At 47.2% G+C, this 24,993-nt stretch overlaps 1 protein-coding gene across 1 annotated transcript in view; it reads left to right on the forward strand.

The window, feature by feature from the left end:
- Positions 1-850: 850 nt before the first annotated feature.
- Positions 851-24,993, forward strand: part of LOC115459060 (midasin-like) — a gene marked incomplete at both ends in the record, with an annotated part of 142,006 nt that continues 117,863 nt past the window's right edge. The window contains 2 exons of the mRNA XM_030188924.1: positions 851-914; positions 23,998-24,224. Of these exons, the coding sequence (XP_030044784.1) occupies positions 851-914; positions 23,998-24,224 (291 nt within the window). The remainder of the gene's footprint in view (positions 915-23,997; positions 24,225-24,993) is intronic.

Raw genomic sequence — 24,993 nt, forward strand, 5'->3', positions numbered from 1 at the left:
AAACAGGATATCCTAATTTAAATTTGGCCATGTATTACTGTATTCTATAGAACAGTGTAGAAAAATGAGCACAAAATACAGAGAATGTATTACTGCTGTGTCTAGCAGCTACAATAATTGTATCATGCTGTTTTAGTGATATTAAACTTGACTTATAATGATATATCTAGACATGTGAAGTTTGAAAATAAATGAAAAAGCTGTCAAATAAAATAAAATAAAATTTGTTTATCCTCCACCTTTTAGACTATTAAACTAGCACAGCTTTAGACTTTTTACAGAGACCACGCATAGGCAATCTGTTACTATTTCTAATAAGCTTTTGCTATTCTTTTCAATAGCGTTCGTTTGCTATTCTTTTGGGTGAACCAATGTGGCGGCAAGCTCCGCCTACTGGCTTCAGCGTACATAATGGCTGTCTAGATAGGCTGCCTGGTTCATGCCGTCTCCTGTTCTCGAATCTCAATCTATTCCCTTGAGTCGCCCCACTCTCGCTCCTGACCTACCCTCTCAGTCTCAGAAGAAGCGGCAGCCAGGGCAATCTGCACTTGCGCGTTCGCCTTTCCCGAGTCGCGTTCGAATGACGCAAGGGGGAAGTCGGAAGTTGCGAATGCGAAGCGGCACGCCGCGGTGTGGCAGTGTAGATAGATAGTGAGGTGTGTGTGCCCACGTGCACAGGTGTGTGTGTGTATAACTGTACTTCTCTGCAGAGGAGAGAGTGGGTTTGGAGCAGGGGCGGCGGCTTTTTGCCGCAGAGCGTTACTTTTTTCCCTTGGTATCCGGCTGAGTCTCGTTCCCGGCGGCCGTGGGCACCATGGAGAACTTTGAGTTCAGTCTTTCGGCACTGAAGAGCCTCGTTCCGGAGAGTGAGAAGAGCCAGCACGAGCGAGCTGGGCAGGCTCCTTTCTCGGCCGGTGAGTGTGCTGTGGAGAGTAGCCGGCGGCTATGCAAATCCTGCCGCCTCATGTGCCTAATGTGGAGGCCGCAGGTAGTGCGTACGGGGTTGTTCCCTACAGACAACCCAGTCTTTACTTTCGGTACTGGATGATGTCTTGTGGTAGTGGGGGAAAACTCACTATAGATCTGGTTGAGCTTTGTTTAAGCTGGATCTTCACAGGAAGTATGATGACCATATTATGATTTAGCTTTGCTTATTAGACGTTTGTGTACGAAAACGTGCTGTAGATTATATGCGCATCACTTTTTTAAAAGTTGCTTTTGAAATATGTGCAAATCAAATAATACATTTTGAAAGTAATTTACAAGTGACGGGTACACGTTTTCTTACAAGAAACTAAAAATACAGTTTATTGCCCACAGAGTCCTTATGGATTAAAAAGAAAACGTGTGTGTCTGGAGAGATGAAAGAAAAAGAGTAGGTAATGTCACAATGTGTAAATAAATGACACGGAATAAACTAAAGAGTCAAGCAGTCAGTCACTTAAAAATCTTGTTTGCTTCCGGAGAAAATCTCGACTGAGATGGCTTAGAACATAGTGCTTATTCTGAAAACAAAGGAAATAGCAACTGAAAGGTGACTCTTGCAGACCAAACGTTCATCTTAAGAAAATTTTGAATTTTGGTCTGTGTTAGAGGTTAATAGACTTTTTGGTTTGGTGTAAAAATTAGGCCTGAAATTTGTGATCAGCCATATTTCAGTTTCTGCTGAAACCAAGACTGTGCTGCATAGCTCCCACCTCCTCTTCCTTCCTCTCTTGACTAGAAGGTCTATGGTGTTGATGGCTTGGGGGGAAGGGGGAGTGAGGGGTAGGAACAACAGTATCTTGTTAAGGATGTAAAAAGAATTGAAGCGGTGCAAAGAAAAGCTATGAGAATGGTATGGGATTTGTGTTACAAGACGATGAGGAGAGATTGCTGAACTAAACATGTATACTCTGGAAACAGGGGTGATAGGATACAAACGTTCAAATATTTGAAAGGTATTAATCTGCAAACAAACCTTTTCCGGAGATGGGAAGGTGGTAGAACGAGACATGAAATGAGAATGAAGGGGGGCAGACTCAAGAAAAATGTCAGGAAGTATTTTTTCACGGAGAGAGTAGTGGATGCTTGGAATGCCCTCCCGCGGGAGGTGGTGGAAATGAAAACGGTAACGGAATTCAAACATGCGTGGGATAAGCATGAAGGAATCCTGTGCCGAAGGAATGGATCCTCAGGAGCTTAGTCAAGATCGGGAGGTGGGGCCGGTGGTTGGGAGGCGGGGATAGTGCTGGGCAGACTTATACGGTCTGTGCCAGAGCCGGTGGTGGGCAGCGGGACTAGTTGTTGGGAGGCAGGGATAGTGCTGGACAGACTTGTACGGTCTGTGTCCGAGCCGGTGGTTGGGAGGCAGGGCTGGTGGTTGGGAGGTGAGGATAGTGCTGGGCAGACTTATACGGTCTGTGCCAGAGCCAGTTGTTGGGAGGCGGGGATAGTGCTGGGCAGACTTATATGGTCTGTGCCCTGAAGAGCACAGGTACAAATCAAAGTAGGGTATACACAAAAAGCAGCAAATATGAGTTATCTTGTTGGGCAGACTGGATGGACCGTGCAGGTCTTTTTCTGCCGTCATCTACTATGTTACTCTTCCCCATGCTGGCTGCTGTGTTGTCAGAATGGCTTCCTGGACCTCCAGCCCTTTTGAGATCAGAGCCAGCACTGTCAGGAGGGAGCAGTGATTTCTTTTGTCCCCTCTAGCCACCAAGGACATGGTGGGCCCTAAAGGAGGTTTGCTGCTGATAGGTGGGGGACTAATTTTGTTTTTGGTTTCATCCCTAACCAAGTGGCCAATGTTGGCTACAGATTCAGTTTCAAGTGAAACAAAGTTCTGGTTTTGGTTGGTCTCAGTTTGAGTTAATTTGGAAATATTTGCGCTTTACCTCCTGGAAAAAAAAAGGTACAGTTCATCTGTAATATAACTTCAACATTGCCTCTTTGTCTTGTAGAAATGCAAAAGAAACCAAAAGGGTAATTTAGAAAACAAATTACCATCACTAAAATATGTTTCCAAAATAGCTGAAACATCAAGGGCTATTCAACTTTGCAACTCCGCCCTGGCAGCCTGAGGCAGAAAATACATCTTTTGAAGAAGGGGGAACCTTTTATTTAAAAAAAAACTGTAGAATATTCTTAGCAGAAGTAATTTTAACATGAGGAAAATTTAAATCTGAAATTAAAATATGTATTAGCTTTTCCTAATTCTCAAGTTTCTATGAGTCTTAAATTAACAATACAGTATAAGAACACTTTTACTGCAGCTTAGTAAAAGGGCCCCTAAATGCCTTATTGTCCCTCCTAGTCTCTCAGGTCTGCAAGCTCTAACCTTTTGGTTATTCCCAACGCTTCTCACATAAGGCTTGATGGCTCCAGTGAGAGAGCATTTTGTTGTGCCACTCTACTTCTCTGGAATCATCGTCTTCCCGACTTGCTAGTGATTTTGCACGCTAAGTTTAAACGTGCACTTGACCTGGCTCTTCAAGCAAGTATTTTTCTCTGTTTGAATCTGTGAGGCTTGCATCACTCTTTACGTGTTTGTGTTGTTTATATGCTTTTTTGTTCCTTTCATAGTATTTTGAGGCTTTATTGTTGGGCTGAGTCTTGCTTTTTTTTTTTTTTTTTGTCTTTCATTAATGTTCCGTTTATTTTGCTGGATTTGTAAACAACTTTGCCCTCCCCCCCTGCTTACTAAGCTGCGCAGCAGTGCTAACACAGCCCCTTCATAGTTTTGTCTCTCTATTACTATGGGCAAAACATCTTTCAAAGTAGAAATGTAGGCATGCTAGAGGTACTTATATATCAGAGAACGTTACCAGATAGCAATACTATGACTTGTGTCTAGGGAGGTGTACCTCTATAGCCTGAATGACAAGTTAGCTGTTGTAAAAGAAACCATGCCACAGATGGAATATATTATTACAAGCCGTTGAGCCCGTAAAACGGGCTGATATTGGGGTTTTCCTTCCCCCTCCCCGAGGTCGCCACCGCTACCGTACCCCCCCCCCCGAGTTGCCGCCATCCCTCCACCCGGCCCGGGCCCTCTCTTCGTTATTCAACTTACAGCAGCGGCAAAACAGCAGCAGCAGCAGCTCCCGTTGGCCTTCCTTCACTGCCTGTGCCTCGCCCTCGTGTGACGTCACGTCGGCGAGGGCGGGGCACACAGGGAAGGAAGGCCGACGGGAGCTGAAGCTGAGCTGCTTGCTGCTGTTTCGGCGCTGCTGTAAGTTGAATAACGAAGAGAGGGCCCGGGCCGGGTGAAGGGGGGGGGGTGGTGGCGACTCCGGGGGTGGGGGGCGGTAGCGGCTACCTTGGGGGGGGGGGCGGTAGCGACGTCAGCGGTTCCCTCCCTCCCCTTCAGCGCAGTTTCCCTCTCTGTCCCGCCCCCTTTCCCCGCATCACGTCTTGACGCGGGGGCGGGACAGAGAGGGAAGTCTCTACTGCGCATTTGCAGGTGAGTCGGTCACTTGCCATTTATAGGTTTGATTTATTATATAAAGAAAAAAAATACATACACAGTACTGAAGCAAAATACAGGAATAACTTGCTTTAAAAATAGATTATCACCAGATAGATAATACAACATGATTATCCTAACGAACTAACTAAAGGAGTGATTGTTCTGGGTTGTGTTATCTTGAAATCCTAATAATTCTTATAAGAACTTATTACACGTCTTATGCAAAATACAGTGATCAGCTGAATACACAGGCCAGAAGTCCTGACGTAAACCTATCTGTCTCAGACAAATGAAGGACTAATTATCCCCATGACCATAGGAATGTATCCTGTTATCTCACCTTGCCGTCTGTCACAGACTCCCAATGGTAGAGAAGTGGAGTTCCTCAGTCTTGAAATGAAAACCTCAGCAAGCCTCCCAGTCCAGGAATAAGGTCAGAGAGTTGAATTCTGGATGCAAATGGTACAGTGTTAGATAAGGCCTGATGTTGTAGCTGAGCAGACCTTGTCAGTTGGTTACAAGGCACGCAGCCTTGTTAGGAAAATCAGTCTCTGGCTCTTCCGAGCGTTCTGTTCACCTGCAGATCCTCTGGTTTCTTTCTTCTGGAGGTCTCTTCTTACTGAACTTTTTTGGGAAGTCACCATTACTTTTATGCTTTACATTTCGTTACTGCCCCCCCCCCCCCACCCCCGTTTCTTGCCAGTAAAATGTAATTTGAAAAAGAAACACATGGCATGGCTCTCATACACGCAAATAAGCTGCATGTAAGCTGGTATACTTTTTTTTTGTGCTCCATCTTCCTGCCTTGTTTCTCCCCTTCTACTTGCGATAATGAAGAACTGGCAGGTCAACACTTCCCGTAAAATGTGAGCAAGTCAGAGCTCTTGGTATTGGAATATCTAGCCAGGTTTTGGAGTCGCTCCTGCATTCCTTTCTGTTTGCTAGGCCGGACGCAGTGTCATCTAAACTATCGCCGATAGCGAATAATCTTCTCTTTCCTCCTGGTGTTTCTGCTGGTCGTTTCCATCACTGGGGGTCTTTGGGTCTGGTATCATGTGGTCAGTTATATGAGGAGGGGCAATTTGCTCTCCTTTGAATCTTTGAAGGAAAACTATGCTATTTACCAAATGAGTTGTTTGCTAATTGTCAATTGAGACATTTTCTTAGTTTAAGGGAGATCCAGGCCTCCATAACAAGGGAAGATGCGTTTATTGAATACCTTTATGAAGATTCTAAAACTACCAGGGGTCTTATTACTTGTTTGTATTCCTTCCTATGTGGCAAGTTGGAACCTATCCATGCCAATAGAGAGCGGTGGCAACAGGAACTGGGGGTGACTTCTTTGAGAACAATTGGTTTAAGGTTTCAAATTCCGTTCCATATCAGGAGAATATAGTTAAAGTGCCTTTTCAGTGGTATTTGATCCGGTTAGGTTCCATCATATTTCCTGGAGTATCTCCACTGTGGGCGTGGCTGTGGGCAGAGGGGTACGATGGGCCATATCTGGTGGACTTGTTATAAAATTCGAGGGTATGGAAAGCAACACAAAATAGACTGCAACATTGGTTTAAAAGGCCTGTTAAGTGGTCTCCTGAGTTTTGTATTTTTGCCAAAAAAAAAAAACCCACCAGGTCTTACTAAATCTCAGGCTTTGTTAACCAGGCAAGCAATGGTGGCGGCAAGAGTAGTGCTCGCTGGAAATCACCTAAAATTCCACCTTTGACGAACTGGTTAAATAAGCTATGGTTCTTATGTGAAATGGAGAGACTTCGGGCAGTGCAAGGTCATACAGAGGCCAAGTGGAAGGCAATCTGGGAGCCCTTCTTGAAACATTGTCAGTGTTGGAGGGGGAGGGAGTACTGGGCATAGTAAGGGAGGAGGGTGAGGGTTAGCTTGTCTTAATCAATTTTTCAAAACTTAAAAAACACGGGTCATAGTTTGATGTTGGAGGAGTGGAATTACATTGTCATCACAATAGAACAACAACAACAACAACAGAAAGAGGGGTATGATGACATAACTATGAACATTTGTATGATGCTCTTTGAGTAGTAGTTTCTTTTGTACAGGGATTTTTTTAAACTCTTAATAAAGACCTCTTACAAATTAAAAAAAAAAAATTCCACGGTTAAAGTAGGGACTGCTTTTGTGTATGGGGTTGGAAACGGTAATGCTTCGCATCACATTCACATTATAATAGTAATTAGCGCATTTGCATTCCGTTTTCGTTAGCTGCTACTGTGACAGAAAAATGGCTCGGAGAACCCTTTTGTGCATGTCCTGGTTTACTACTTGCAGACTAAACTGGCTAGAACCAGTTTAAAAACCATGTTGCTGGCTCGTTAAGTTTAGTGCACCTGGCCACTAGTGTCAGCACAAATAGCAGGGAAGACAAGGGGCAGCCCTGTCTCGTGTCCTGATAAATTGAGAGAGAACATAAGAATAGCCATACTGGTTCAGACCAATGTTCCATCAAACCCAATATCCTGCATCCAGCAGTGGCCATTCCAGGTCGCAAATACCTGCAGAAACCCAAATAGCAGTAACCTTCCATGCTACCAAACCCAAGGCAAGCAGTGCCTTCCCCATGGACTTTTTCTCCAATATCTTGTCCAAACCTTTTTATACTCAGATATGTTAACCGCAGCGAGTATGTTTCCAGCAACGAGTATTTCCATGTAATGTAATTGAGTATCCCCTGGTCTTTGTACTTTTTGAAAGAGTGAAAATTTGATTCACTTTCATCTGTTCTACACCACTCAGGATTTTATAGACATCAATCATATCCCCCCTCAGTCGCCTCTTTCCAAGCTGAAGAGTCCTAACCTCTTTAGCCTTTCCTCATATGGGAGGAGTTCCATCCTCTTTATCATTTTGGTCGCTCTTCTTTGAACCTTTTTTAATTCCGCTATATTTTTGAGACCAGAATTGAATGCAAACTTAAGGTGGTGTCGCACCATAGAGTGATACAGACACATTATAATATTCTTGGTCTTATTTTGTATCCCTTTCCTAATAATTCCTAGCATCCTGTTGGCTTTTTTGGTCGCCACCGCACACTGGGCAGAAGATTTCAGTGTATTGTCTACAATGGCACCTAGATCTTTTCCTTGAGTGCTGACTCCTAAGGTGGACCCCAGCATCAGGTAGCTATGATTCGGATTATTATTCCATCGTGTATCACTTTGCATTTGTCCACATTAAGTTTAATCTGCCATTTGGATGCCCAGTCTTTCAGTTTCCTAAGGTCTTCCTGCAATTTTTCATAATTCACATGCATTTTTACAACTTTGAATAGTTTTGTGTCATCTGTGAATGTAATCACTGCACTTGTGGTTCTGTTTTCCAGATCATTTATAAATTATGTTAAATAGCACCAGTCCCAGTATAGATTCCTGCGGCACTCCATTATTCACCCTCCTCCGTTGAGAAAAATAGCCATTTAACCTTACCCTTTGTTTTTTTGTTCAATAACCAGTTCCTATTCCATAGAAGGACATTGCTCAGATGTGATTCCATTTACTGATACTACCATGGCTTTTGGTGGATGATATAAAGCCTGGATAGCATCCCCAAGCAATCTGCTTAAAACCTTAAAAATTTCCAGCACACCCTATCAAAAGCTATCTTAGCATCAAAATAAATGAATAAGGAAGATTCCCCTCTGGACTGCACACTCTCTGTAAAGTAGCTAAGATCTTCTGAATATTTGTCACCGCATTACACTCCCGTATAAAGTCTACATGGGCTCAGCAATAAGAGATGGAATCACTTTTGCTAGGCAATTGGATAAGACTGTGTGAAGTGATTTAGCCTCATAACAGATCAAAGATACAGGTCTATAGGATTCCTGTAGTGAATGATCTTTCCCTAGCTTAGGGAATACTACTATCTGCGCCGACTCCAGCGACCCAGGCAGCTGTTTAGCTGCTATGATCTTGTTAAACATAGCAGTCATGGGCTCTGCAATATCCGGTAGTAGTAATTTATAAAATTCCACTCTGTATCCAGAGAGAGCTTGTGCGGATCGCCCATTGAACTTCATTGGCCTCAGATGGGTCGATCCAATTTGGCAGATTGTGAGTGGGTGATACATGGGGGACTCAAGGTTTTCCAAGTAGGAGTCTGGTGGTATCGGTCATCAACGCTGTAAAGTTTCTGATAGTAATCTCTAAAGATCAAATTTGTTTATCTGTAATAACCAAATTAGCAGTAGTAGTTTTAAATGTCAAAACTCTAGAAGAGTTTCTCTTAAGGTTAGCTAAGTGAGCTAGAAGTCTACTGGTGGTATTCCCTTATTTATATAATTAGTATTGATAATAGAGAGCTGACTTTCTAGCCTTTTGGTGTAATAGCTAATTCAAAGCCACCTGTGTTGCTAGCAATCATGTCTGAAGAGAGGGAGTAGGGGCGACACCACAGCTCTGCTGTAAATGAATCAGCTGGTGCTCTAAGTGCAATATTACCTGGTCTCTGTTTTTTTCATACTGCTATGTTATGTCACCCTGCAAGACAGCTTTAGCTGTGTCCCTGTACAAAATTGCATCTGAGACATATTGTGAATTAGTTTAAATCTTTTTTTATTGACTGAAAGAGCAATGCAAACCAACATTAACTTCCACATTAACATTGTACAAGTATCAATTAAAAAGAAGAAAAAAAAAATAATAAATAAAATCTTCTAACATTCCAGTCAATGAAGTTTTTCTTTTATCCCCCCGCCCCCCCTCCCCTTCCCTAAACCCTCTGCTGTATAGTTCAACATTTTATTTGTGACCATGCATAATTCTCCATTTATTCATAATTCCCATTACCTATTCATCCTCTTTCAATACCGTCCTCATTCCAATCTCTTATGGTCCCACAAGGAACAAATATTAAAATAAAAAAAAAAAAAAAAAAAAAAAATCTCCCTCTTTACAGTCTATTCAACAGGAAACTGCGGGCTCTTGAGGATAATGATTGTATGTACATTTCCCAGATTCCCAAAAACACCTTTTCTCTTGGGGGAAGATCCCATCACCCTTCTTTCCTGCAAAAGCAAGTCATATAATCGGTTTCTCCAGTGCCAATAATCTGGCGGCTCCTCTGTCATCCAGCCATTCATAATAAGCTTCTTTCCCAGTATGCTAGCCTTGCGGATGAACTGCCGAGCCCCTTTTTGCGGAACTGCTAATGTTTCATATTGATCTAACAAGACCCCCAAGGGGGAAAACTGAATTTTATGCTGCAACACCTTTTCCAAATATTGAGCTATTTGCCTCCAAAAATTTTTTATTTTGTAACAGTCCCATAAGTAGTGAAATAGCGTGCCCTCTCCCTGCCGACACTTAGAGCACAAAGGATCCGGGATCCCTCCCATATGGAACACCTGCGATTTGGCCATGTATGCTCTGTGTAAAATTCTATATTGACATTCTCTCAGATTTGCATTTCCTGACAGTGAGGGTATTCGTGACACTAGCTTCCGAAAGTTAATTTGCAAATTAGGCTGTTTCAAATCTCTCGCCCACTTCTGTTGTATTTTGCCTGTCTCCTTCCCTCCTCCCAACTCCCATAGGGCTTTCTGTAGCCCTGAGACCGATAACCTCTCCCCAGGGATGGAGCCATATAATTCTCTAACTCTACGCCCATGTCTTCCACCCACCTGTTCTGAATCCAATGAGCGAACATAGTGAGCTAGCTGCCCATATGCGAATGTGTGGCTGTAATCTATACCTACTCCCAAGGCTCCCAGACCCAATAACTTTCCCTGAGAATCAAGGACATGCTCTAACCTTGTAATACCTAATTCTGCCCATCGAAGAAACACTTTATTTTCTGAGCCCGGTTTAAATTGGGGGTTACCCTGTATTGGCAAAAGATCTGATGTCTCTGCCCCTAACCCCCAACTCCTATTTAATTCCTTCCAAATCTCTCTGATGGGTCTTAGCAACACGCTGTTGCCCACCTGACTAGGTATAGCGGTCCCAGGGCATTCCGCAAATAATATATATGATATGGCTTAAAGTATTCCTGTTCCAAACTCCTAGGCGTAAAATCCTGCCTATCTAACAACCAATCGCCCAAGTGTCTCAACAAACAAGCTTGATTGTAACGACGGAGGTCTGGAAGACCCATCCCCCCTTCCCTCCACGAGCCCATTAATGTCTTCAAGGGAAGCTTTGGCTTGGAATCCCTCCATACGAATTTCCTTACGTATTTATGTATCCGATTCAGGTCTTTATTCTTTAGCTTCAAGGGTAATACCTGAAAAGTATAGAGCCACCTTGGGAACTCAACCATTCTAAATAAGTGTATCCTCCCATGTAAAGTAAGTGGTAAAGCTTTCCACCTCCCTAGTTGTTCCTTCATAGCGTCTACTAGCCTGGTTATATTGGTCTGGTATAGGGCTGTTGTATGCATAGTGATCCGCACTCCTAAATATCGAAGAGACTCCACTGCCCATTTCAAAGGAAATGTGCCTCCCCATAGCCTTCTCACACTATCTTTAGTCGTCAATGCCAAGGATTTTGAGTAGTTAATCTTGAAACCTGAAAAATCTCCATACTCCTGGAAGAGCTCTAATAAAGCCTCTAAAGAACGCTTGGGCTGGGTAAGGTGTACTAAAATGTCATCTGCGAAGGCCGAGACTTTGAACCCTTGCGGGCCCCACTTTACCCCCGTCACCTCTGGATGGTCACTAATTTCTCTGATCAGAGGGTCTAGAACCAAGACAAATAGTAGAGGCGACAGAGGACACCCCTGTCTAGTTCCTCTCCTAATTGGGAACAATTCCGACCTCTCCCCGTTTATCCACATGTAGGCCTGTGGGTTAGAGTACAGTGCCCCCACCGCTCTCCTAAATGCCCCCTCTATCCCCATTTTCCGCAAGACCTCAAACATAAAGTTCCATACCACTCGGTCAAAGGCCTTCTCTGCGTCAAAACTAACCAGCACAGAAGGCCTTTTCTGCACCTCCACTGTCTCTAAGGAAGCCAATAGTGCTCTTATATTACTTGCCACTGACCTGCCTTTTACAAAACCTACCTGAGGGGAGGCTACCAAATCTGGGAGCACCTTGCTAACCTATTAGCCAATATCTTCGCATAGATTTTTATATCACAGTTCAACAAAGATATTGGCCTATATGATCCCACTTCCCTTTCATCCCTTCCGGGTTTTAATAGTACTATTACTTTCGCCTCATTTAGCCTATCTGACAAAGTGCCTGATGTTATCATTTCATTAAAGAGGTTAATTAATGGATTTGTCACTTGTTCCTGTACTAGTTTATAAAAGGCCATGCTAAACCCGTCTGGTCCCGGCGCTTTATGTATTTTACTTTGCTGCAATGCCAACATCAACTCCCCTTCCTCTATAGGTCTATTCAGTGCTTCCAATTGCGGCTCTGAAACCCTAGGTAGCTCTTGATTTGCCAGATATACCTCACTATCCGGAATTATGTCCGACGGTTTTTCATATAGTGCCTTATAATAGTCCCTGAATCTACTGATGATCCCTTCTGTCTCTCGGATTATCTGCCCTCTTCCATCTTTAATTTGTAAGATCCTATTAGGCCCTCTCTGCCCCTTTACTAACCTGCTCATTAGAGTTCCCGCCTTATTCCCATACTGGAAGAGCTGGTGTTGATAGTACATTTGTGATTTCCTTGCCCTCTGGTGTAGTAATTCATTTAACTCTCTTTGAGATGCTAATAGTGCTCTTTTCTGTTCCTCCTTTATTGTCTCACCGAATCGCACCCTCCGAGCTACAATCTCTTTTTCCAGACGAAGGATTTCTTTATCCCTCATTTTCTTAGCTCGGGCCCTATATGCTATGATCTCCCCGCGCATTACTACTTTTGCTGTTTCCCAATATAAACTTGTTTGCTGTTGATGGCTCCTATTATGCTCCTCGAATTCCTTCCACTTCCCCCCTATATATTCCTTAAAATGTGGGTCTCGGTATAATTCAAAGGGGAATCTCCAATTACTCCCTCCTCCCCAATTTCTAAACACCTGCATCTGTATATATATGAGTGAGTGGTCCGATATTTCACATGGCCCTATTTCTGCTGTTGGTGTATGTGTAAAGAGACCCCTAGAAATTAAGAAGTAATCAATGCGCGATTGTGTCAAGTGCGCTCTGGATACATGCGTATAATCTCTATGTGTGGGGTGGAGTACTCTCCATATATCGATTAAATCCAAAGTCGAGCAGAGAAAGGGCAGGCCTCTGCCCTCACTACCCTGTGGTGTGGTCGCGGAGCTACTCCTGTCCATCTGGGTGTTATATACCTGATTGAAATCTCCTCCAAGTATTATATTGCTCTCCTGGAAGGGGCTCAGCAGTTCTATTAGTGTCTTATAAAATTTGTAATCAAAGGTATTTGGTGCGTATACATTACAGAAAGTGTACCTATTGTTTCCACATTCCACTTCTGCCAGCACATATCTGCCCTCCTCACTTCTTCTGACTGACTTTATTTGTATCTGCAATCCTTTTCTAAACAACATTAACACTCCCCCTTTTTTCCCCTTCGCCGGGGACCCCACCACCTCCCCCACCCAACCTTTCTGAAATTTACTATGTTCCTCTGCTGTTAAGTGTGTTTCTTGGAGGAAGACCACGTCTGCCTTGTGCCGCTGCATGGCCTGCAAAACTTTGGTTCGTTTGATGGGTGATGAGATCCCCCCCACATTCCAGGAGACTAATTTAATCGTCCCCATATCACATTTTTATCTTCATTTCTTCGCTCCATATCTCTTATCGGTGGGGATGCACCCCCCAGCCCTTGGGTGCCTCCCCCTTTGCCATCTCCACCCATTTCCTGCCTTTGCCCTCTCAATGTTACATGAACTGCAAAAAAGGTTAAAACAAAAGGAAACTTAAGAGCCAAAAAATATAAACCCCTTGTTGTCTCCCTCCTCCCTCCCTCCCTTCCCTGTCCCCTTCCCTTCCTGCTGCTCCCGAAGGACCAGGCTGCCGTTCTCGCTAGAGAACCGGTCACGCCCCTGTCCCCCCTCGTCCCCCCATCGCCGACCTCCATGTTGTGCTACTGTTTCCCAAATTTGCTACCTGTTTTATGTCTCTTTTGCTTGTCACAGATTTAACCAACATTTCCCAATAGCAGATATAATCAACCTGATAAACGATTTTAAACTTTCAACTCCTCTTTTTACTTTACTCAGCTTATGATCCTGAGCACTCAGCTTATTATACTCTAATGTCTCTCTTGGCTAGAGCTTTTATTACCTATCTTGATTTAAGTCCAAGCTCTCTTTGTCTCCGAGTATTTTCGGTAATGTCTCTGCTTGGCTCAGAATGTTTATCAACTATCTTGATTTAAGTCCAAGTTCCCTTTGACTCCGGGTGCTCCACTGTCTCTCCCACTGTCTTCTTCTTTTATTATTTTAGCCTGTTTTGGCTGATCTGTTCTCTTCATAAACTTTTAACTGTTGTAACCAATTTTTTTTTACAAATCTTATCAACCTTATAAACAACTACAAACTGTTAACTCTTCTTTATACTTTACCCAGCTGATGATCCTGAATGCTCAGCCTGGTTTTCTTCAATGTCCCTACTTATCTCAGAGTTTTTATCATCCATCTTTGATGTAAGTCCAAGTTCCCTTTGACCCTGGGTATTCCACTGTGTCTCCCGCTGTCTTCTTCTGTTATTTTAGCCTGTCCTGGCAAGCTGTTCTCTTCATGGATTCCTCTGACCTCTCGCTTGTGCCTGCTCACTCTCTTCTCCCCCGTTTTCCAGCATTTGATTGGCAAATTGTGAAGCTTCTGTGTGTGAGCTGAAAACGTGCCATCTGCCCTCATACTGTATTCTTAATTTTGCTGGAAACATCAGAGCAAATCTGGCTTTTTTTGCGTAGAGACATTTGCATACTTCAGTAAATTGTCTACGCTGGGCTGCAACTGCTGTTGAAAAGTCCTGAAAACAGAGCACACTACTGTCTTCATATAAGATCTTTCCTTTTAATCTCCATTCCCTCAATATTTCTTGCTTATGCGCATAGTTCAGTATTTTACAGAGTACCACTCTCGGTCTCTCTGCACTCTGTCCTGCTCTTCCCAGCCTGTGTGCTCTCTCTATTTTCAACTCCTTCTCCAGCTTCGGCATCTTTAGCACTTTGGGCAGCCATGATTCCAAAAATCCCGCCAATTCCACCTCTCGTATCGATTCTGGCAGTCCGATCAGCCTTAGGTTATTTCGCCGCGATCTGTTCTCCAGATCTTCGACTTTTGCTTCCAACTTGTCCAGTCTATTTTTCAGTTCATTTTGTTGGAGTTCATGTTGCTGACACTGATCTTCTACATCTGACACCCTCTGTTGAAATCCCGTTAAATCGGTGCGCAGACTTTCTAGTTTATCATCCATCTGCCCAAGCTGGTCTGATATTTTCTGAAGCTTTCTGTCTACCGACACTTCCAGCAGTGCTGAGACCTCGGCTGCTATTTCTGCCGCCCAAGCTGAGCTTACGGACTCGCCAACCACGCCGGCCTCCGCCATTTTGTTTTCTCCCACGCGGCTTCGGGCTCCCTCTCCGAGGTGTTTTCGCGGCCATTCCGACCTGCTTGCCGCTTAGCTGTACAGCAACTTATTGCGTGAGTATTCCGGTTTCTGCTGTTACTTTTCTTTTTGGGGTTTGTATCGATTTCGACGGCGCTAGGGGAAGTTGTTACCCGAGGGGACCCAGAGCTTTATCGAGCGGCGTCCACCCCGTCGCCTAGCATCACGTGACCTCGACATATTGTGAATTAATGTGCTTATAATCTATCCATGTACCCCTGGATTCTATATATTGCGCTGAGATTTCAGCGCAGAAATCTGTGTATTGCATAACAATGTGCATACCAAATTGATTAAGCCAATCAACGCTGATAATTGCCAATTAACAAGCAGTTATTGTCATTAATTTGTCATTAATTAGAATTTATACACAGAACTGTTTAAGCAGATTCTATAACCTGCTGCACATAAATTCTAAGTCACATAGTTGAAAAGAGGGCATGAGCACGGGCGTGGAATGGGTGGGTTGTGGGTGTTTTTAAAATCTGTGCACATTGTTATAGAATACACCCGGTCTGCACCTAATTTAGGCATAGGCATTTACACCAGGGTTTACTTGGTGTTCTCCAAGGACAAGCAGGCTGCTTGTTCTCACGACTGGGTTGACGTCCACGGCAGCCCCCACCAACCGGAACAAAACTTTGCGGGCGGTCCCTCACACAGGGCACGCCCACCGCGCATGCGCGGCTGTCTTCCCGCCCGTGCGCGACCGTTCTCACTCAGTTTTTTTCTATTCCGTGCTAGAGACGTGTTACCGTCTCTCTCTCTGTCAGCCCCGGAAACCAGATTGCGGCCTAGCTGCGAGTTTTTTTTCTCTTTTCGAACGCGTATTTTTTCTTTCTTCTGTAAAAAAAAAAAAGAAAAGTTTGTCCCCTTGTCGTCTTTTAGCCACGGGGGCGCCTCGCGGTCTTTTGGCCGCTCGGTCATTTTCTTTTTCGGGTGTGCTTTTCACCACCATCAACGACTTTGACTTCGCTGACGTGATTTTTCCGTCGATGTCCTTGAAGGTCCCGAGCGGATTCAAGAAGTGTGGTCGGTGCGGCCGGCAGATCTCGCAAACCGATACCCACGCTTGGTGCTCAGTGCCATTGGGCCAGAGCAGAATACCAAGACGTGCACCTTGTGTCTCGGCTTGTGGAAGCGGGACACGGGTGGCGAGGGCAAGTTCTTCGGGACCGTCTTTTTGGAACTTGCGCCGGCCCCTCGATGTCGACGGCATTGGTGTCGACGGCGGATCTTCAGTACCGGTACGTTGGCCCGCCGGTCTGCGGCAACGGCGGGGGTGAGAATGGCTGCTGCGGGCAATCGGCCCCGGCCACTCCTCTACCCAGGGCCATCGCGGGACTGAACCCTGTCAGACACGATCCCTCGAGGCCGGGGGGGTTCTACCTCCTCTTCATCTCTACCGCCGAGCGCCGATGACGGGCACCGAAAGAAAACCAAAAAGCACTGTCATCGGTCGCTACACGGCGCCCGGGACTACCAGCTACGGAGCCTCCAGAGATTATTTGACGCCGAGGAAGCGGCAGTGCCGAGAGGAGCGTTCCCCCTCGGTCGAAGAGGTGTTGCTGCGTCAGTCCATGGGTGCTTTGGTACTGTCTCCTGGACCCGAGCAGCTTCCGGCACCGACACCCGCACCGGCCCCCCTGCCTTCCCCGACAGCGGTGCCTTGACGAGTGCCTCCAAGCCATCCTTCCAGGGATTCTGGAAGGGTTGATGCGCCAGGCTTTGCCAGCACCGGGGGAGCTTGCGCCCCGGTGCCGTTGATGGAGGCAGCCGGTGTGCTCTAGCCCGATGCCGAGGCCTCCGACGCCGCTTGCGGCACCGGTGTCGACCGCCATGCAGGTGGAATCCCCAGCGACTTCGATGGAGAGAGCTTCGTCCCCACCGGCGCGGGAGTCCACCGCTCGACGCCATCATCGAGGACATGGTTCCTCCCAGTCGAGACGGGCCCGGTTCAGGTCTGAGCTGCAAGAGCTCATGTCTGACACTGAGAAAGAGGCCTCGTGGGGGGAGGAGGAGGACCACCAGATATTTTTCCTCAGAGGAGTCTGAGGGCCTTCCCTCCGACCCCACTTTTTCACCGGAGAGGAAGCTCTCGCCTCCTGAGAGCCTCTCCTTTGCCTCCTTCTTCAGGGACATGTCTATTTGCATTCCCTTCCCCGTGGTCTCTGTGGATGAGCTGAGGGCTGAGATGCTCGAGGTCCTCGACTATCCATCACCACCTAGAGAGTCTTCCACGGTGCCATTGCACATCTCCTCAAGACCCCACCATCCCCAAGAAAGCGGAGTCCCAATACAGGATCCATTCTGACCCAGAGTTGATGCGGCTCCAATTGCCTCATGACTCGGCGGTCGTGGACTCTGCTCTCAAGAGAGCACGGAGTTCGAGGGATGACCGCCTCGGGGCCCCCGGGGGCGGGGAGTCTCGCACTCTGGACTCGTTGGGAGGAAGGCCTACCAATCTTCCATGCTCATGACCCTCATCCAGTCATACTAGCTCTACACGAGCATTCACATGCGGAACAATGTGAAGCAACTGGCGGACCTGGTCGACAAGCTCCCTCCGGAGCAGTCCAGGCCCTTTCAGGAGGTGGTCAGGCAGCTGAAGGCGTGCAGAAAGTTCCTGTCCAGGGGTATCAATGACACCTGTGATGTGGCATCTCGAGCTGCGGCCCAAGGTACAGTGATGCGCAGACTCTCCTGGCTGCATGCCTCTGACTTGGACAACCGCACCCAGCAACGACTGGCGGATGTCCCTTGCCGGGGCGATAACATCTTTGGCGAGAAGGTCGAGCAGTTGGTGGACCAACTACACCAGCGGGAAACCACTCTCGACAAGCTCTCCCACCGGGCGCCTTCAGCATCTACCTCAGCAGGTGGACGTTTTTTCCCGGGCCAGCAGGCTGCGCCCTACGCCTACAACAAGCACAGGTACACCCAGCCGGCCCAAAGGCCTCCTCAGGCACAGGGACAGTCCCCAGCGCGCTCGTTCCCAGTCAACAGCGTGCGCCCAAGCAGCCCCCTGCGCCTCCACAGCAAAAGTCAGGGACGGGCTTTTGGACTGGATCCATGGGAACATAGCGCCATCAAAGTGTCCGTGCCGGACCGGCCTGCCGGTCGGAGGGAGATTGAAAGTTTTTCACCAAAGGTGGCCTTGATAACCTCCGACCAGTGGGTTCTCCAAATAGTGCGGTGTGGGCACACCCTGAATTTGGCCTCTATTCCACCAAATTGCCCACCGGGAGCTCAATCCTTCAGCTCCCATCACAGGCAGGTACTTGCAGAGGAACTCTCCGCCCTTCTCAGCGCCAATGCGGTCGAGCCCGTGCCACCCGGGCAGGAAGGGCAGGGATTCTATTCCAGGTATTCCTTGTGGAAAAGAAAACAGGGGGGATGCGCCCCATCCCAGACCTGAGAGGCCTGAACAAATAACCTGGTTCAAAGATGAAGTTCAGGATCGCTTTCCTTGGGCACTCTTCTACCAATGATTCAGAAAGAAGATTGGCTATGTTCCCTGGATTTAAAGGACGCTTACACTCACATCCCGATACTGCCAGCTCACAGACAGTATCTCAGATTCCATCTGGGGACACGGCACTTTCAGTATGTGTGCTGCCCTTTGGGCTCGCCTCTGCCCCACGGGTGTTCACGAAGTGCCTCGTGGTGGTCGCGGCGTATCTATGCAAGCTGGGAGTGCACGTGTTCCCGTATTCTCGACGATTGGCTTGTCAAGAACACCTCGGAGGCAGGGGCTCTCCGGTCCATGCAGTGCACTATTCACCTCCTGGAGCTGCTGGGGTTTGTGATAAATTACCCAAAGTCCCATCTCCAGCCAGCCAATCTCTGGAATTCATAGGAGCTCCTGCTGAATTCACAGACGGCTCAGGCCTTTCTTCCCCGAAGCGAGGGCCCACAACCTCCTGTCCCTCGCTTCCCAGACCAGAGCGTCCCAGCAAGTCACAGCTCGGCAGATGTTGAGACTCCTGGATCATATGGCCTCCACGGTTCATGTGACTCCCATGGCCCGCCTTCACATGAGACCTGCTCAATGGACCCTAGCTTCCCAGTGGTGTCAAGCTACCGGGAATCTAGAAGATGTCATCCGCCTGTCCCTCACTTGACACAATTCGCTGCACTGGTGGACCATTTGGACCAATTTGACTCTGGGACGTCCATTCCAAAATTCCGCAGCCCACGAAGGTGCTGACGAAGGATGCATCTCGCCTGGGGTGGGGAGCTCATGTCGATGGGCTCCACACCCAGGGGCTGTGGTCCCTCAGGAACAAGATCTTCAGATCAACCTCCTGGTGCTCTGAGCGGTCTGGAACGCACTGAAGGCCTTCAGAGATCGGCTGTCCTGCCAAATCATCCAAATTCGGACAGGACAATCAGGTTGCAATGTATTACATCAACAAGCAGGGGGGCACCGGATCTCGCCCCCTGTGTCAGGAAGCCGTCGGGATGTGGCGTTGGGCCTGCCAGTTCGGCATGCTTCTCCAAGCCACATACCTGGCAGGTGTAAACAACAGTCTGGCTGACAGACTGAGCAGAGTCATGCACCGCATAAGTGGTCGCTCCATTCCAGAGTGGTACGCAAGATCTTCCGAGAGTGGGGCACGCTCTCGGTAGACCTTTTCGCCTCCCAGGCCAACCACAAGCTGCCTCTGTTTTGTTCCAGACTACAGGTATACGGCAGACTAGCGCCTGATGCCTTTCTCCTCCATTGGGGGACCGGCCTCCTGTATGCTTATCCTCCCATACCTTTGGTGGGGAAGACCTTACTGAAGCTCAAGCAAGACCACGGCACCATGATTCTGATAGCGCCTTTTTGGCCCCATCAGATCTGGTTCCCTCTACTTCTGGAGTTGTCTTCTGAAGAACCGTGGAGATTGGAGTGTTTTCTGACTCTCATTTCGCAGAACGACTGAGCGCTTCTGCACCCCAACCTTCAGTCTCTGGCTCTCACGGCCTGGATGTTGAGGGCGTAGATTTTGTTTCGTTGGGTTTGTCTGAGGTGTCTTCCGTGTGTCTTGCTTGCCTCTAGAAAGGATTCCACTAAAAGAGTTACTTTTTCAAGTGGAGGAGGTTGTCGTTGGTGTGTGAGAGCAAGGCCCTAGAACCTCGTTCTTGTCCTGCACAGAACCTGCTTGAATACCTTCTGCACTTATCAGAGTCTATCTTCAAGACCAACTCAGTAAGGAATCACCTTAGTGCGATTAGTGCTTACCATCATCGTGTAGAGGGTAAAGCCATCTCTGGAGAGCCTTTAGTCGTTCGATTCATGAGAGGCTTGCTTTTGTCAAGGCCCCCAGTCAAGCCTCCTGCAGTGTTATGGGATCTCAACGTCGTCCTCACCCAGCTGATGAAACCTCCTTTTGAGCCACTGAATTCCTGCCATCTGAAGTACTTGACCTGGAAGGTCATTTCCTTGGTGGCAGTTACTTCAGCTCGTAGAGTCAGTGAGCTTCAAGCTCTGGTAGGTCATGCTCCTTATACCAAATTTCATCATAACAGAGTAGTCCTCCGCACTCACCCTAAGTTCCTGCCAAAGGTGGTGTCGGAGTTCCATCTTAACCAGTCAATTGTCTTGCCAACATTCTTTCCCAGACCACATGCCCGCCTTGCTGAACGTCAGTTGCACACATTGGACTGCAAGCGAGTGTTGGCCTTCTATCTGGAGCGGACACAGCCCCACAGACAGTCCGCCCAATTATTTATTTCTTTCGACCCCAATAGGAAAGGGGTCACTGTCGGGAAATGCACCATCTCCAATTGGCTAGCAGATTGCATTTCCTTCACTTACGCCCAAGCTGGGCTGGCTCTTGAGGGTCATGTCACGGCTCATAGTGTTAGAGCCATGGCAGCGTCAGTGGCCCACTTGAAGTCAGCCACTATTGAAGAGATTTGCAAAGGCTGCGACGTGGGTCATCTGTCCATACATTCACATCTCATTACTGCCTCCAGCAGGATACCCGACGCGACAGTCGGTTTGGGCAGTCGGTGCTGCAGAATCTGTTTGGGGTTTGAATCCAACTCCACCCTCCAGGACCCGATTTTATTCTGCACTCTGTTAGTTGTTCTTCGTAGGTCAATTTCTGTTATGCCCTCACCGTTGCGAGGTTCAATTCACCTGGGTTCTTGTTTTGAGTGAGCCTGAGAGCTAGGGATACCCCAATCGTGAGAACAAGCAGCCTGCTTGTCCTCGGAGAAAGCAAATGATACATACCTGTAGCAGGTGTTCTCCAAGGACAGCAGGCTGATTGTTCTCACCCGCGAGCTTGGGACATTGTCCAGCTGTTGGGATCGATGACGGCCACCTTGGATTTGGTGCCCTGGGCGAGAGCGCACCTGAGACCTCTGCAGTATTCCCTGCTTCAGCGATGGTCTCCAGTATCTCAGGATTATCAATGCAGACTCTTGGCTCCCTGCGGCCCGACTCAACATGGAGTGGTGGCTCTCAGACAGCATGCTGCGGCGAGGAATGCCGCTGGCGCTCCCCGATTGGTGCCTAGTGGTGACAGATGCCAGCCTGAAGGGCTGGGGCACACATTGCAAGGGGAAGCATGCCCAGGGTCTTTGGATACCCGACGAGTCGGAGTGGTCCATCAATCGCCTAGAGTTGAAAGCAGTGTTTCAGGCGCTTCTGGCCTTTCAAGTGACCCTGGAAGGATTGGCTGTCAGAGTGATGTTGGACAACACGACAACAGTGGCCTACATAAACCGACAAGGCGGCACTCAGTGCAGAGTGCTGGCCGCGCAGGCCGAACAGATTTACCACTGGGCCGAGCTGCATCTACAGTTTCTGTCAGCAGCTCACATTGCAGGTCAGAGCAACGTGCAAGCCGATTATCTAAGTAGGCATCGAATCGATCCAGCGGAGTGGGAACTGGCAGACGAAGTATTCCTGCAGATATGTGCCAAATGGGGCAAGCCCGTAATGGATCTTATGGTGACAAGCTCAACTGCCAAAGTCCCGTGCTTTTCAGCAGACGGCGAGATCCTCGCTCAGCCGGGTTGGATGCCTTGGCTCAACCCTGGCCTCTGGGCCTCTGGTAGGTGTTCCTTCCGTGGCCCTTGATAGGGCATGTGCTCCTGCGGATTCGGCTTCACCCAGGAGAAGTGGTTCTCATCGCCCCGGATTGGCCCAGGGGGCCTTGGTGTGCGGACCTCCGACAGATGCTAGTGGAGGCTCCCCTTCCTTTACTTCTGGTACGAACCTGTTGTCGCAGGGACCTGTGGCCATGGAGGACGCCTGCCGTTTTGGTCTTACGGCATGGCCATTGAGAGGGCGCAATTGAGAGGCAAAGGCTATTCCAATAATGTTATTTCCACTCTCCTGCAGGCCCGCAAACGGTCCACTTCTGTGGCTTATGCCAGGATCTGGCGCCAGTTTGAGGCTTGGTGTGTTTCAAAGCGATCACACCATGCGGGCTCCTGTCTCGCCGATTCTGGACATTTTGCGGGATGGTGTACAAAAAGGCTTGGCCTATAATTCCCTGCGGGTGCAAGTGGCAGCATTGGCCTCCATTCGTGGTAAGGTTGCAGGCGTGTCTTTTGCTGCTCATGTGGCCCGGTTTCTTAGAAGGGTGCTTCAGCTCCGTCCTCCCATGCGGGCACTTTGTCCAGCTTGGAACCTGGGCTAGTTTTGAAGGCTCTGCAGGGTTCTCCTTTGAGCCGCTAAGGCGAGCTTCAGAGAAAGATTTGACACTAAAGGCCATTTTTCTGGTGGCCATTAGTTCGGCGAGACGGGTGTCAGAACTCCAGGCGCTGTCCTGTCGAGACCCATTTCTGCAATTTTCAGAGTCTGGGGTCACGGTTCGTACCGTGCCTTCCTTCATGCCTAAGGTGGTTTCAGCGTTTCACCTAAAGCAGCCTATTTTTCTACCCTCTTTTGTTAAGGAGGAGTTTCCAGAATCCTTGGGCAGTTGCACCTGTTGGATGTGCGCAGGACTCTGTTGCAGTATCTGCGAGTTACTAATTCTTTCAGGACCTCTGATCATTTGTTTGTTTTACTATCAGGTTCTCGCAGAGGGTCTCCAGCGTCTAAAGCCACTATTGCCCGCTGGCTCAAAGAAGCTATCTTTTCCGCTTATCTGCTTGCCGGCCGGCCTCCGCCTGATGCCTTTAAGGCACATTCTACAAGAGCGATTTCTTCCTCTTGGGCTGAAACTGGAGCACTCTCTCTTCATGAGATTTGCAGTGCAGCAACATGGGCTTCGAAGCTCTTATTTGCCAGACATTACAGGCTGGATGTGGCTGCTAGGAGGGATGCGCGTTTTGGAGCACAAATGCTAACGCGTGGTGTGACTTCCCACCCTATATAGGGATTGCTTTGATACATCCCATACGTAATGGCTTCATCTGCTTGATGACAAGGAAGGGAAAATTAGGTTCTTACCTTGGTAATTTTCTTTCCTTTAGTCATAGCAGAAGAAGCCATGAGCCCTCCCTGTATGATTGTCTGTATGCTGTGAATCTTTTTCAGGTTCTGTTCTTGTTTCCTGAAGTTCTAATCCTTCCTTGGGAGAAAGTTGGAAAACAGTCTTCAGGATTCTTGTTCACTTATAGGAGGATGAGTTCATTCCCTCCATGTGTAGGAGGTTGAGTTCATTCTCTCCAGGAGGATGTGTGTATTCCCTCCATAAATACAAAGAGGAGGACGAGTTTATTCCCTCCAGGAGGATGTGTTCATTCCATCCTTTTGAGTTCATGCCCTTGTTATGGGGCCATCGTTCGCTGTAAGGAAAGTTCGTTATTCCCATTGCGGTTTGTTATACTGCTTTGGAAGCTTCAAATACTGAAGAGGCAGTGGAGCTAGCTGAAATTACCAAGGTAAGAACCTAATTTTCCCAATCACTTTTTTTTTTCTACCTAGGGAGAATTGATGATAGAGTTTATGGGGGAAAATAGTACATGTGTTGAGTAGAAGTTTAGTAGTAGAATGATGTGACCCAAACTGAAATTATGTTTTGCAGATCTGGACATCTCAGGACCGTCAGTATATCCTCGGTGCCTTAGCACAGCTATTGCTGGACAAAGAATACACCTCACTGATTGGCCGTCAGCTTCGTCCGCTACTCCTGGATTTGCTGCAGAGGAATGCAGATGCCATCAAAGCAGGGAATCAAATAAATCATGACTTACATGAAAGACATTGTGTGGCCATGAGTAAACTGATTGGGAGTCATCCTGATGTGCTTCCGTGAGTAGCAGCTTTCTCCGTGTCTCTGTCCCATTAAGGGCCTGGGGTGTAAAGAGCATTTGCTCAGTTATTTACTGGAGTTGGGAAAAAGTCAGAGTAATATAATGTGTGTGCAAGGGTGGATAAATTAAATAAAACATTTGGGTACCAGCTAAGAATGTTTAGGAGCAGGGGATGTATTTTCCTTTTTTTGTGTGTTCCTCTTTTTGTCTTAATGTTTTTAGTCTTTGTTTCCACTGCTTTTGGCTTCTTGCTTCTAACTTCCTTCAAGCTTTTATACCCTTGGCTTCTTTCTTCCCTCCAACTTCTCTGTATCTGCTGCATTCTGTCTCCTTGAGCCCAGCTGCAGTGCTGACAGCTCATTGTGGTCTGTGCTAGGGCTGAAATGCAGCATTTTAGACTGGGATGACTGATTTATTTTATTTAATTTGATGAAATAATTGTATTGTTGGGTTTATTTGAACACCTATTGACTTCTTTTGTACTGTAAACCGCTTGAAAATGCAGTTTGTACTAAGCGGTATATTATGTAATCAAATCATTGGCTTTTCTACCAAAAGTTTTAGGGATATAGGCGACCTGATGTCCGCCCCCCCTCCCCCCAGTCATGTTTTGTGTATATTGATATTATGCTTTTTATTGTTGATTCCTTGGACCTAGTCATCCTATGCAGCAGGATTAACTCCAGCTGAGCTTTTTAAGGGCCATTCTACCACTTGTCATTTCTATAATGCTTGATTTAATAGACTTCACAGGTGGCAGTTGGTCT

Source organism: Microcaecilia unicolor, unplaced genomic scaffold (assembly GCF_901765095.1).
Source record: "Microcaecilia unicolor unplaced genomic scaffold, aMicUni1.1, whole genome shotgun sequence".
Taxonomy (NCBI): Eukaryota; Metazoa; Chordata; class Amphibia; order Gymnophiona; family Siphonopidae; genus Microcaecilia; species Microcaecilia unicolor.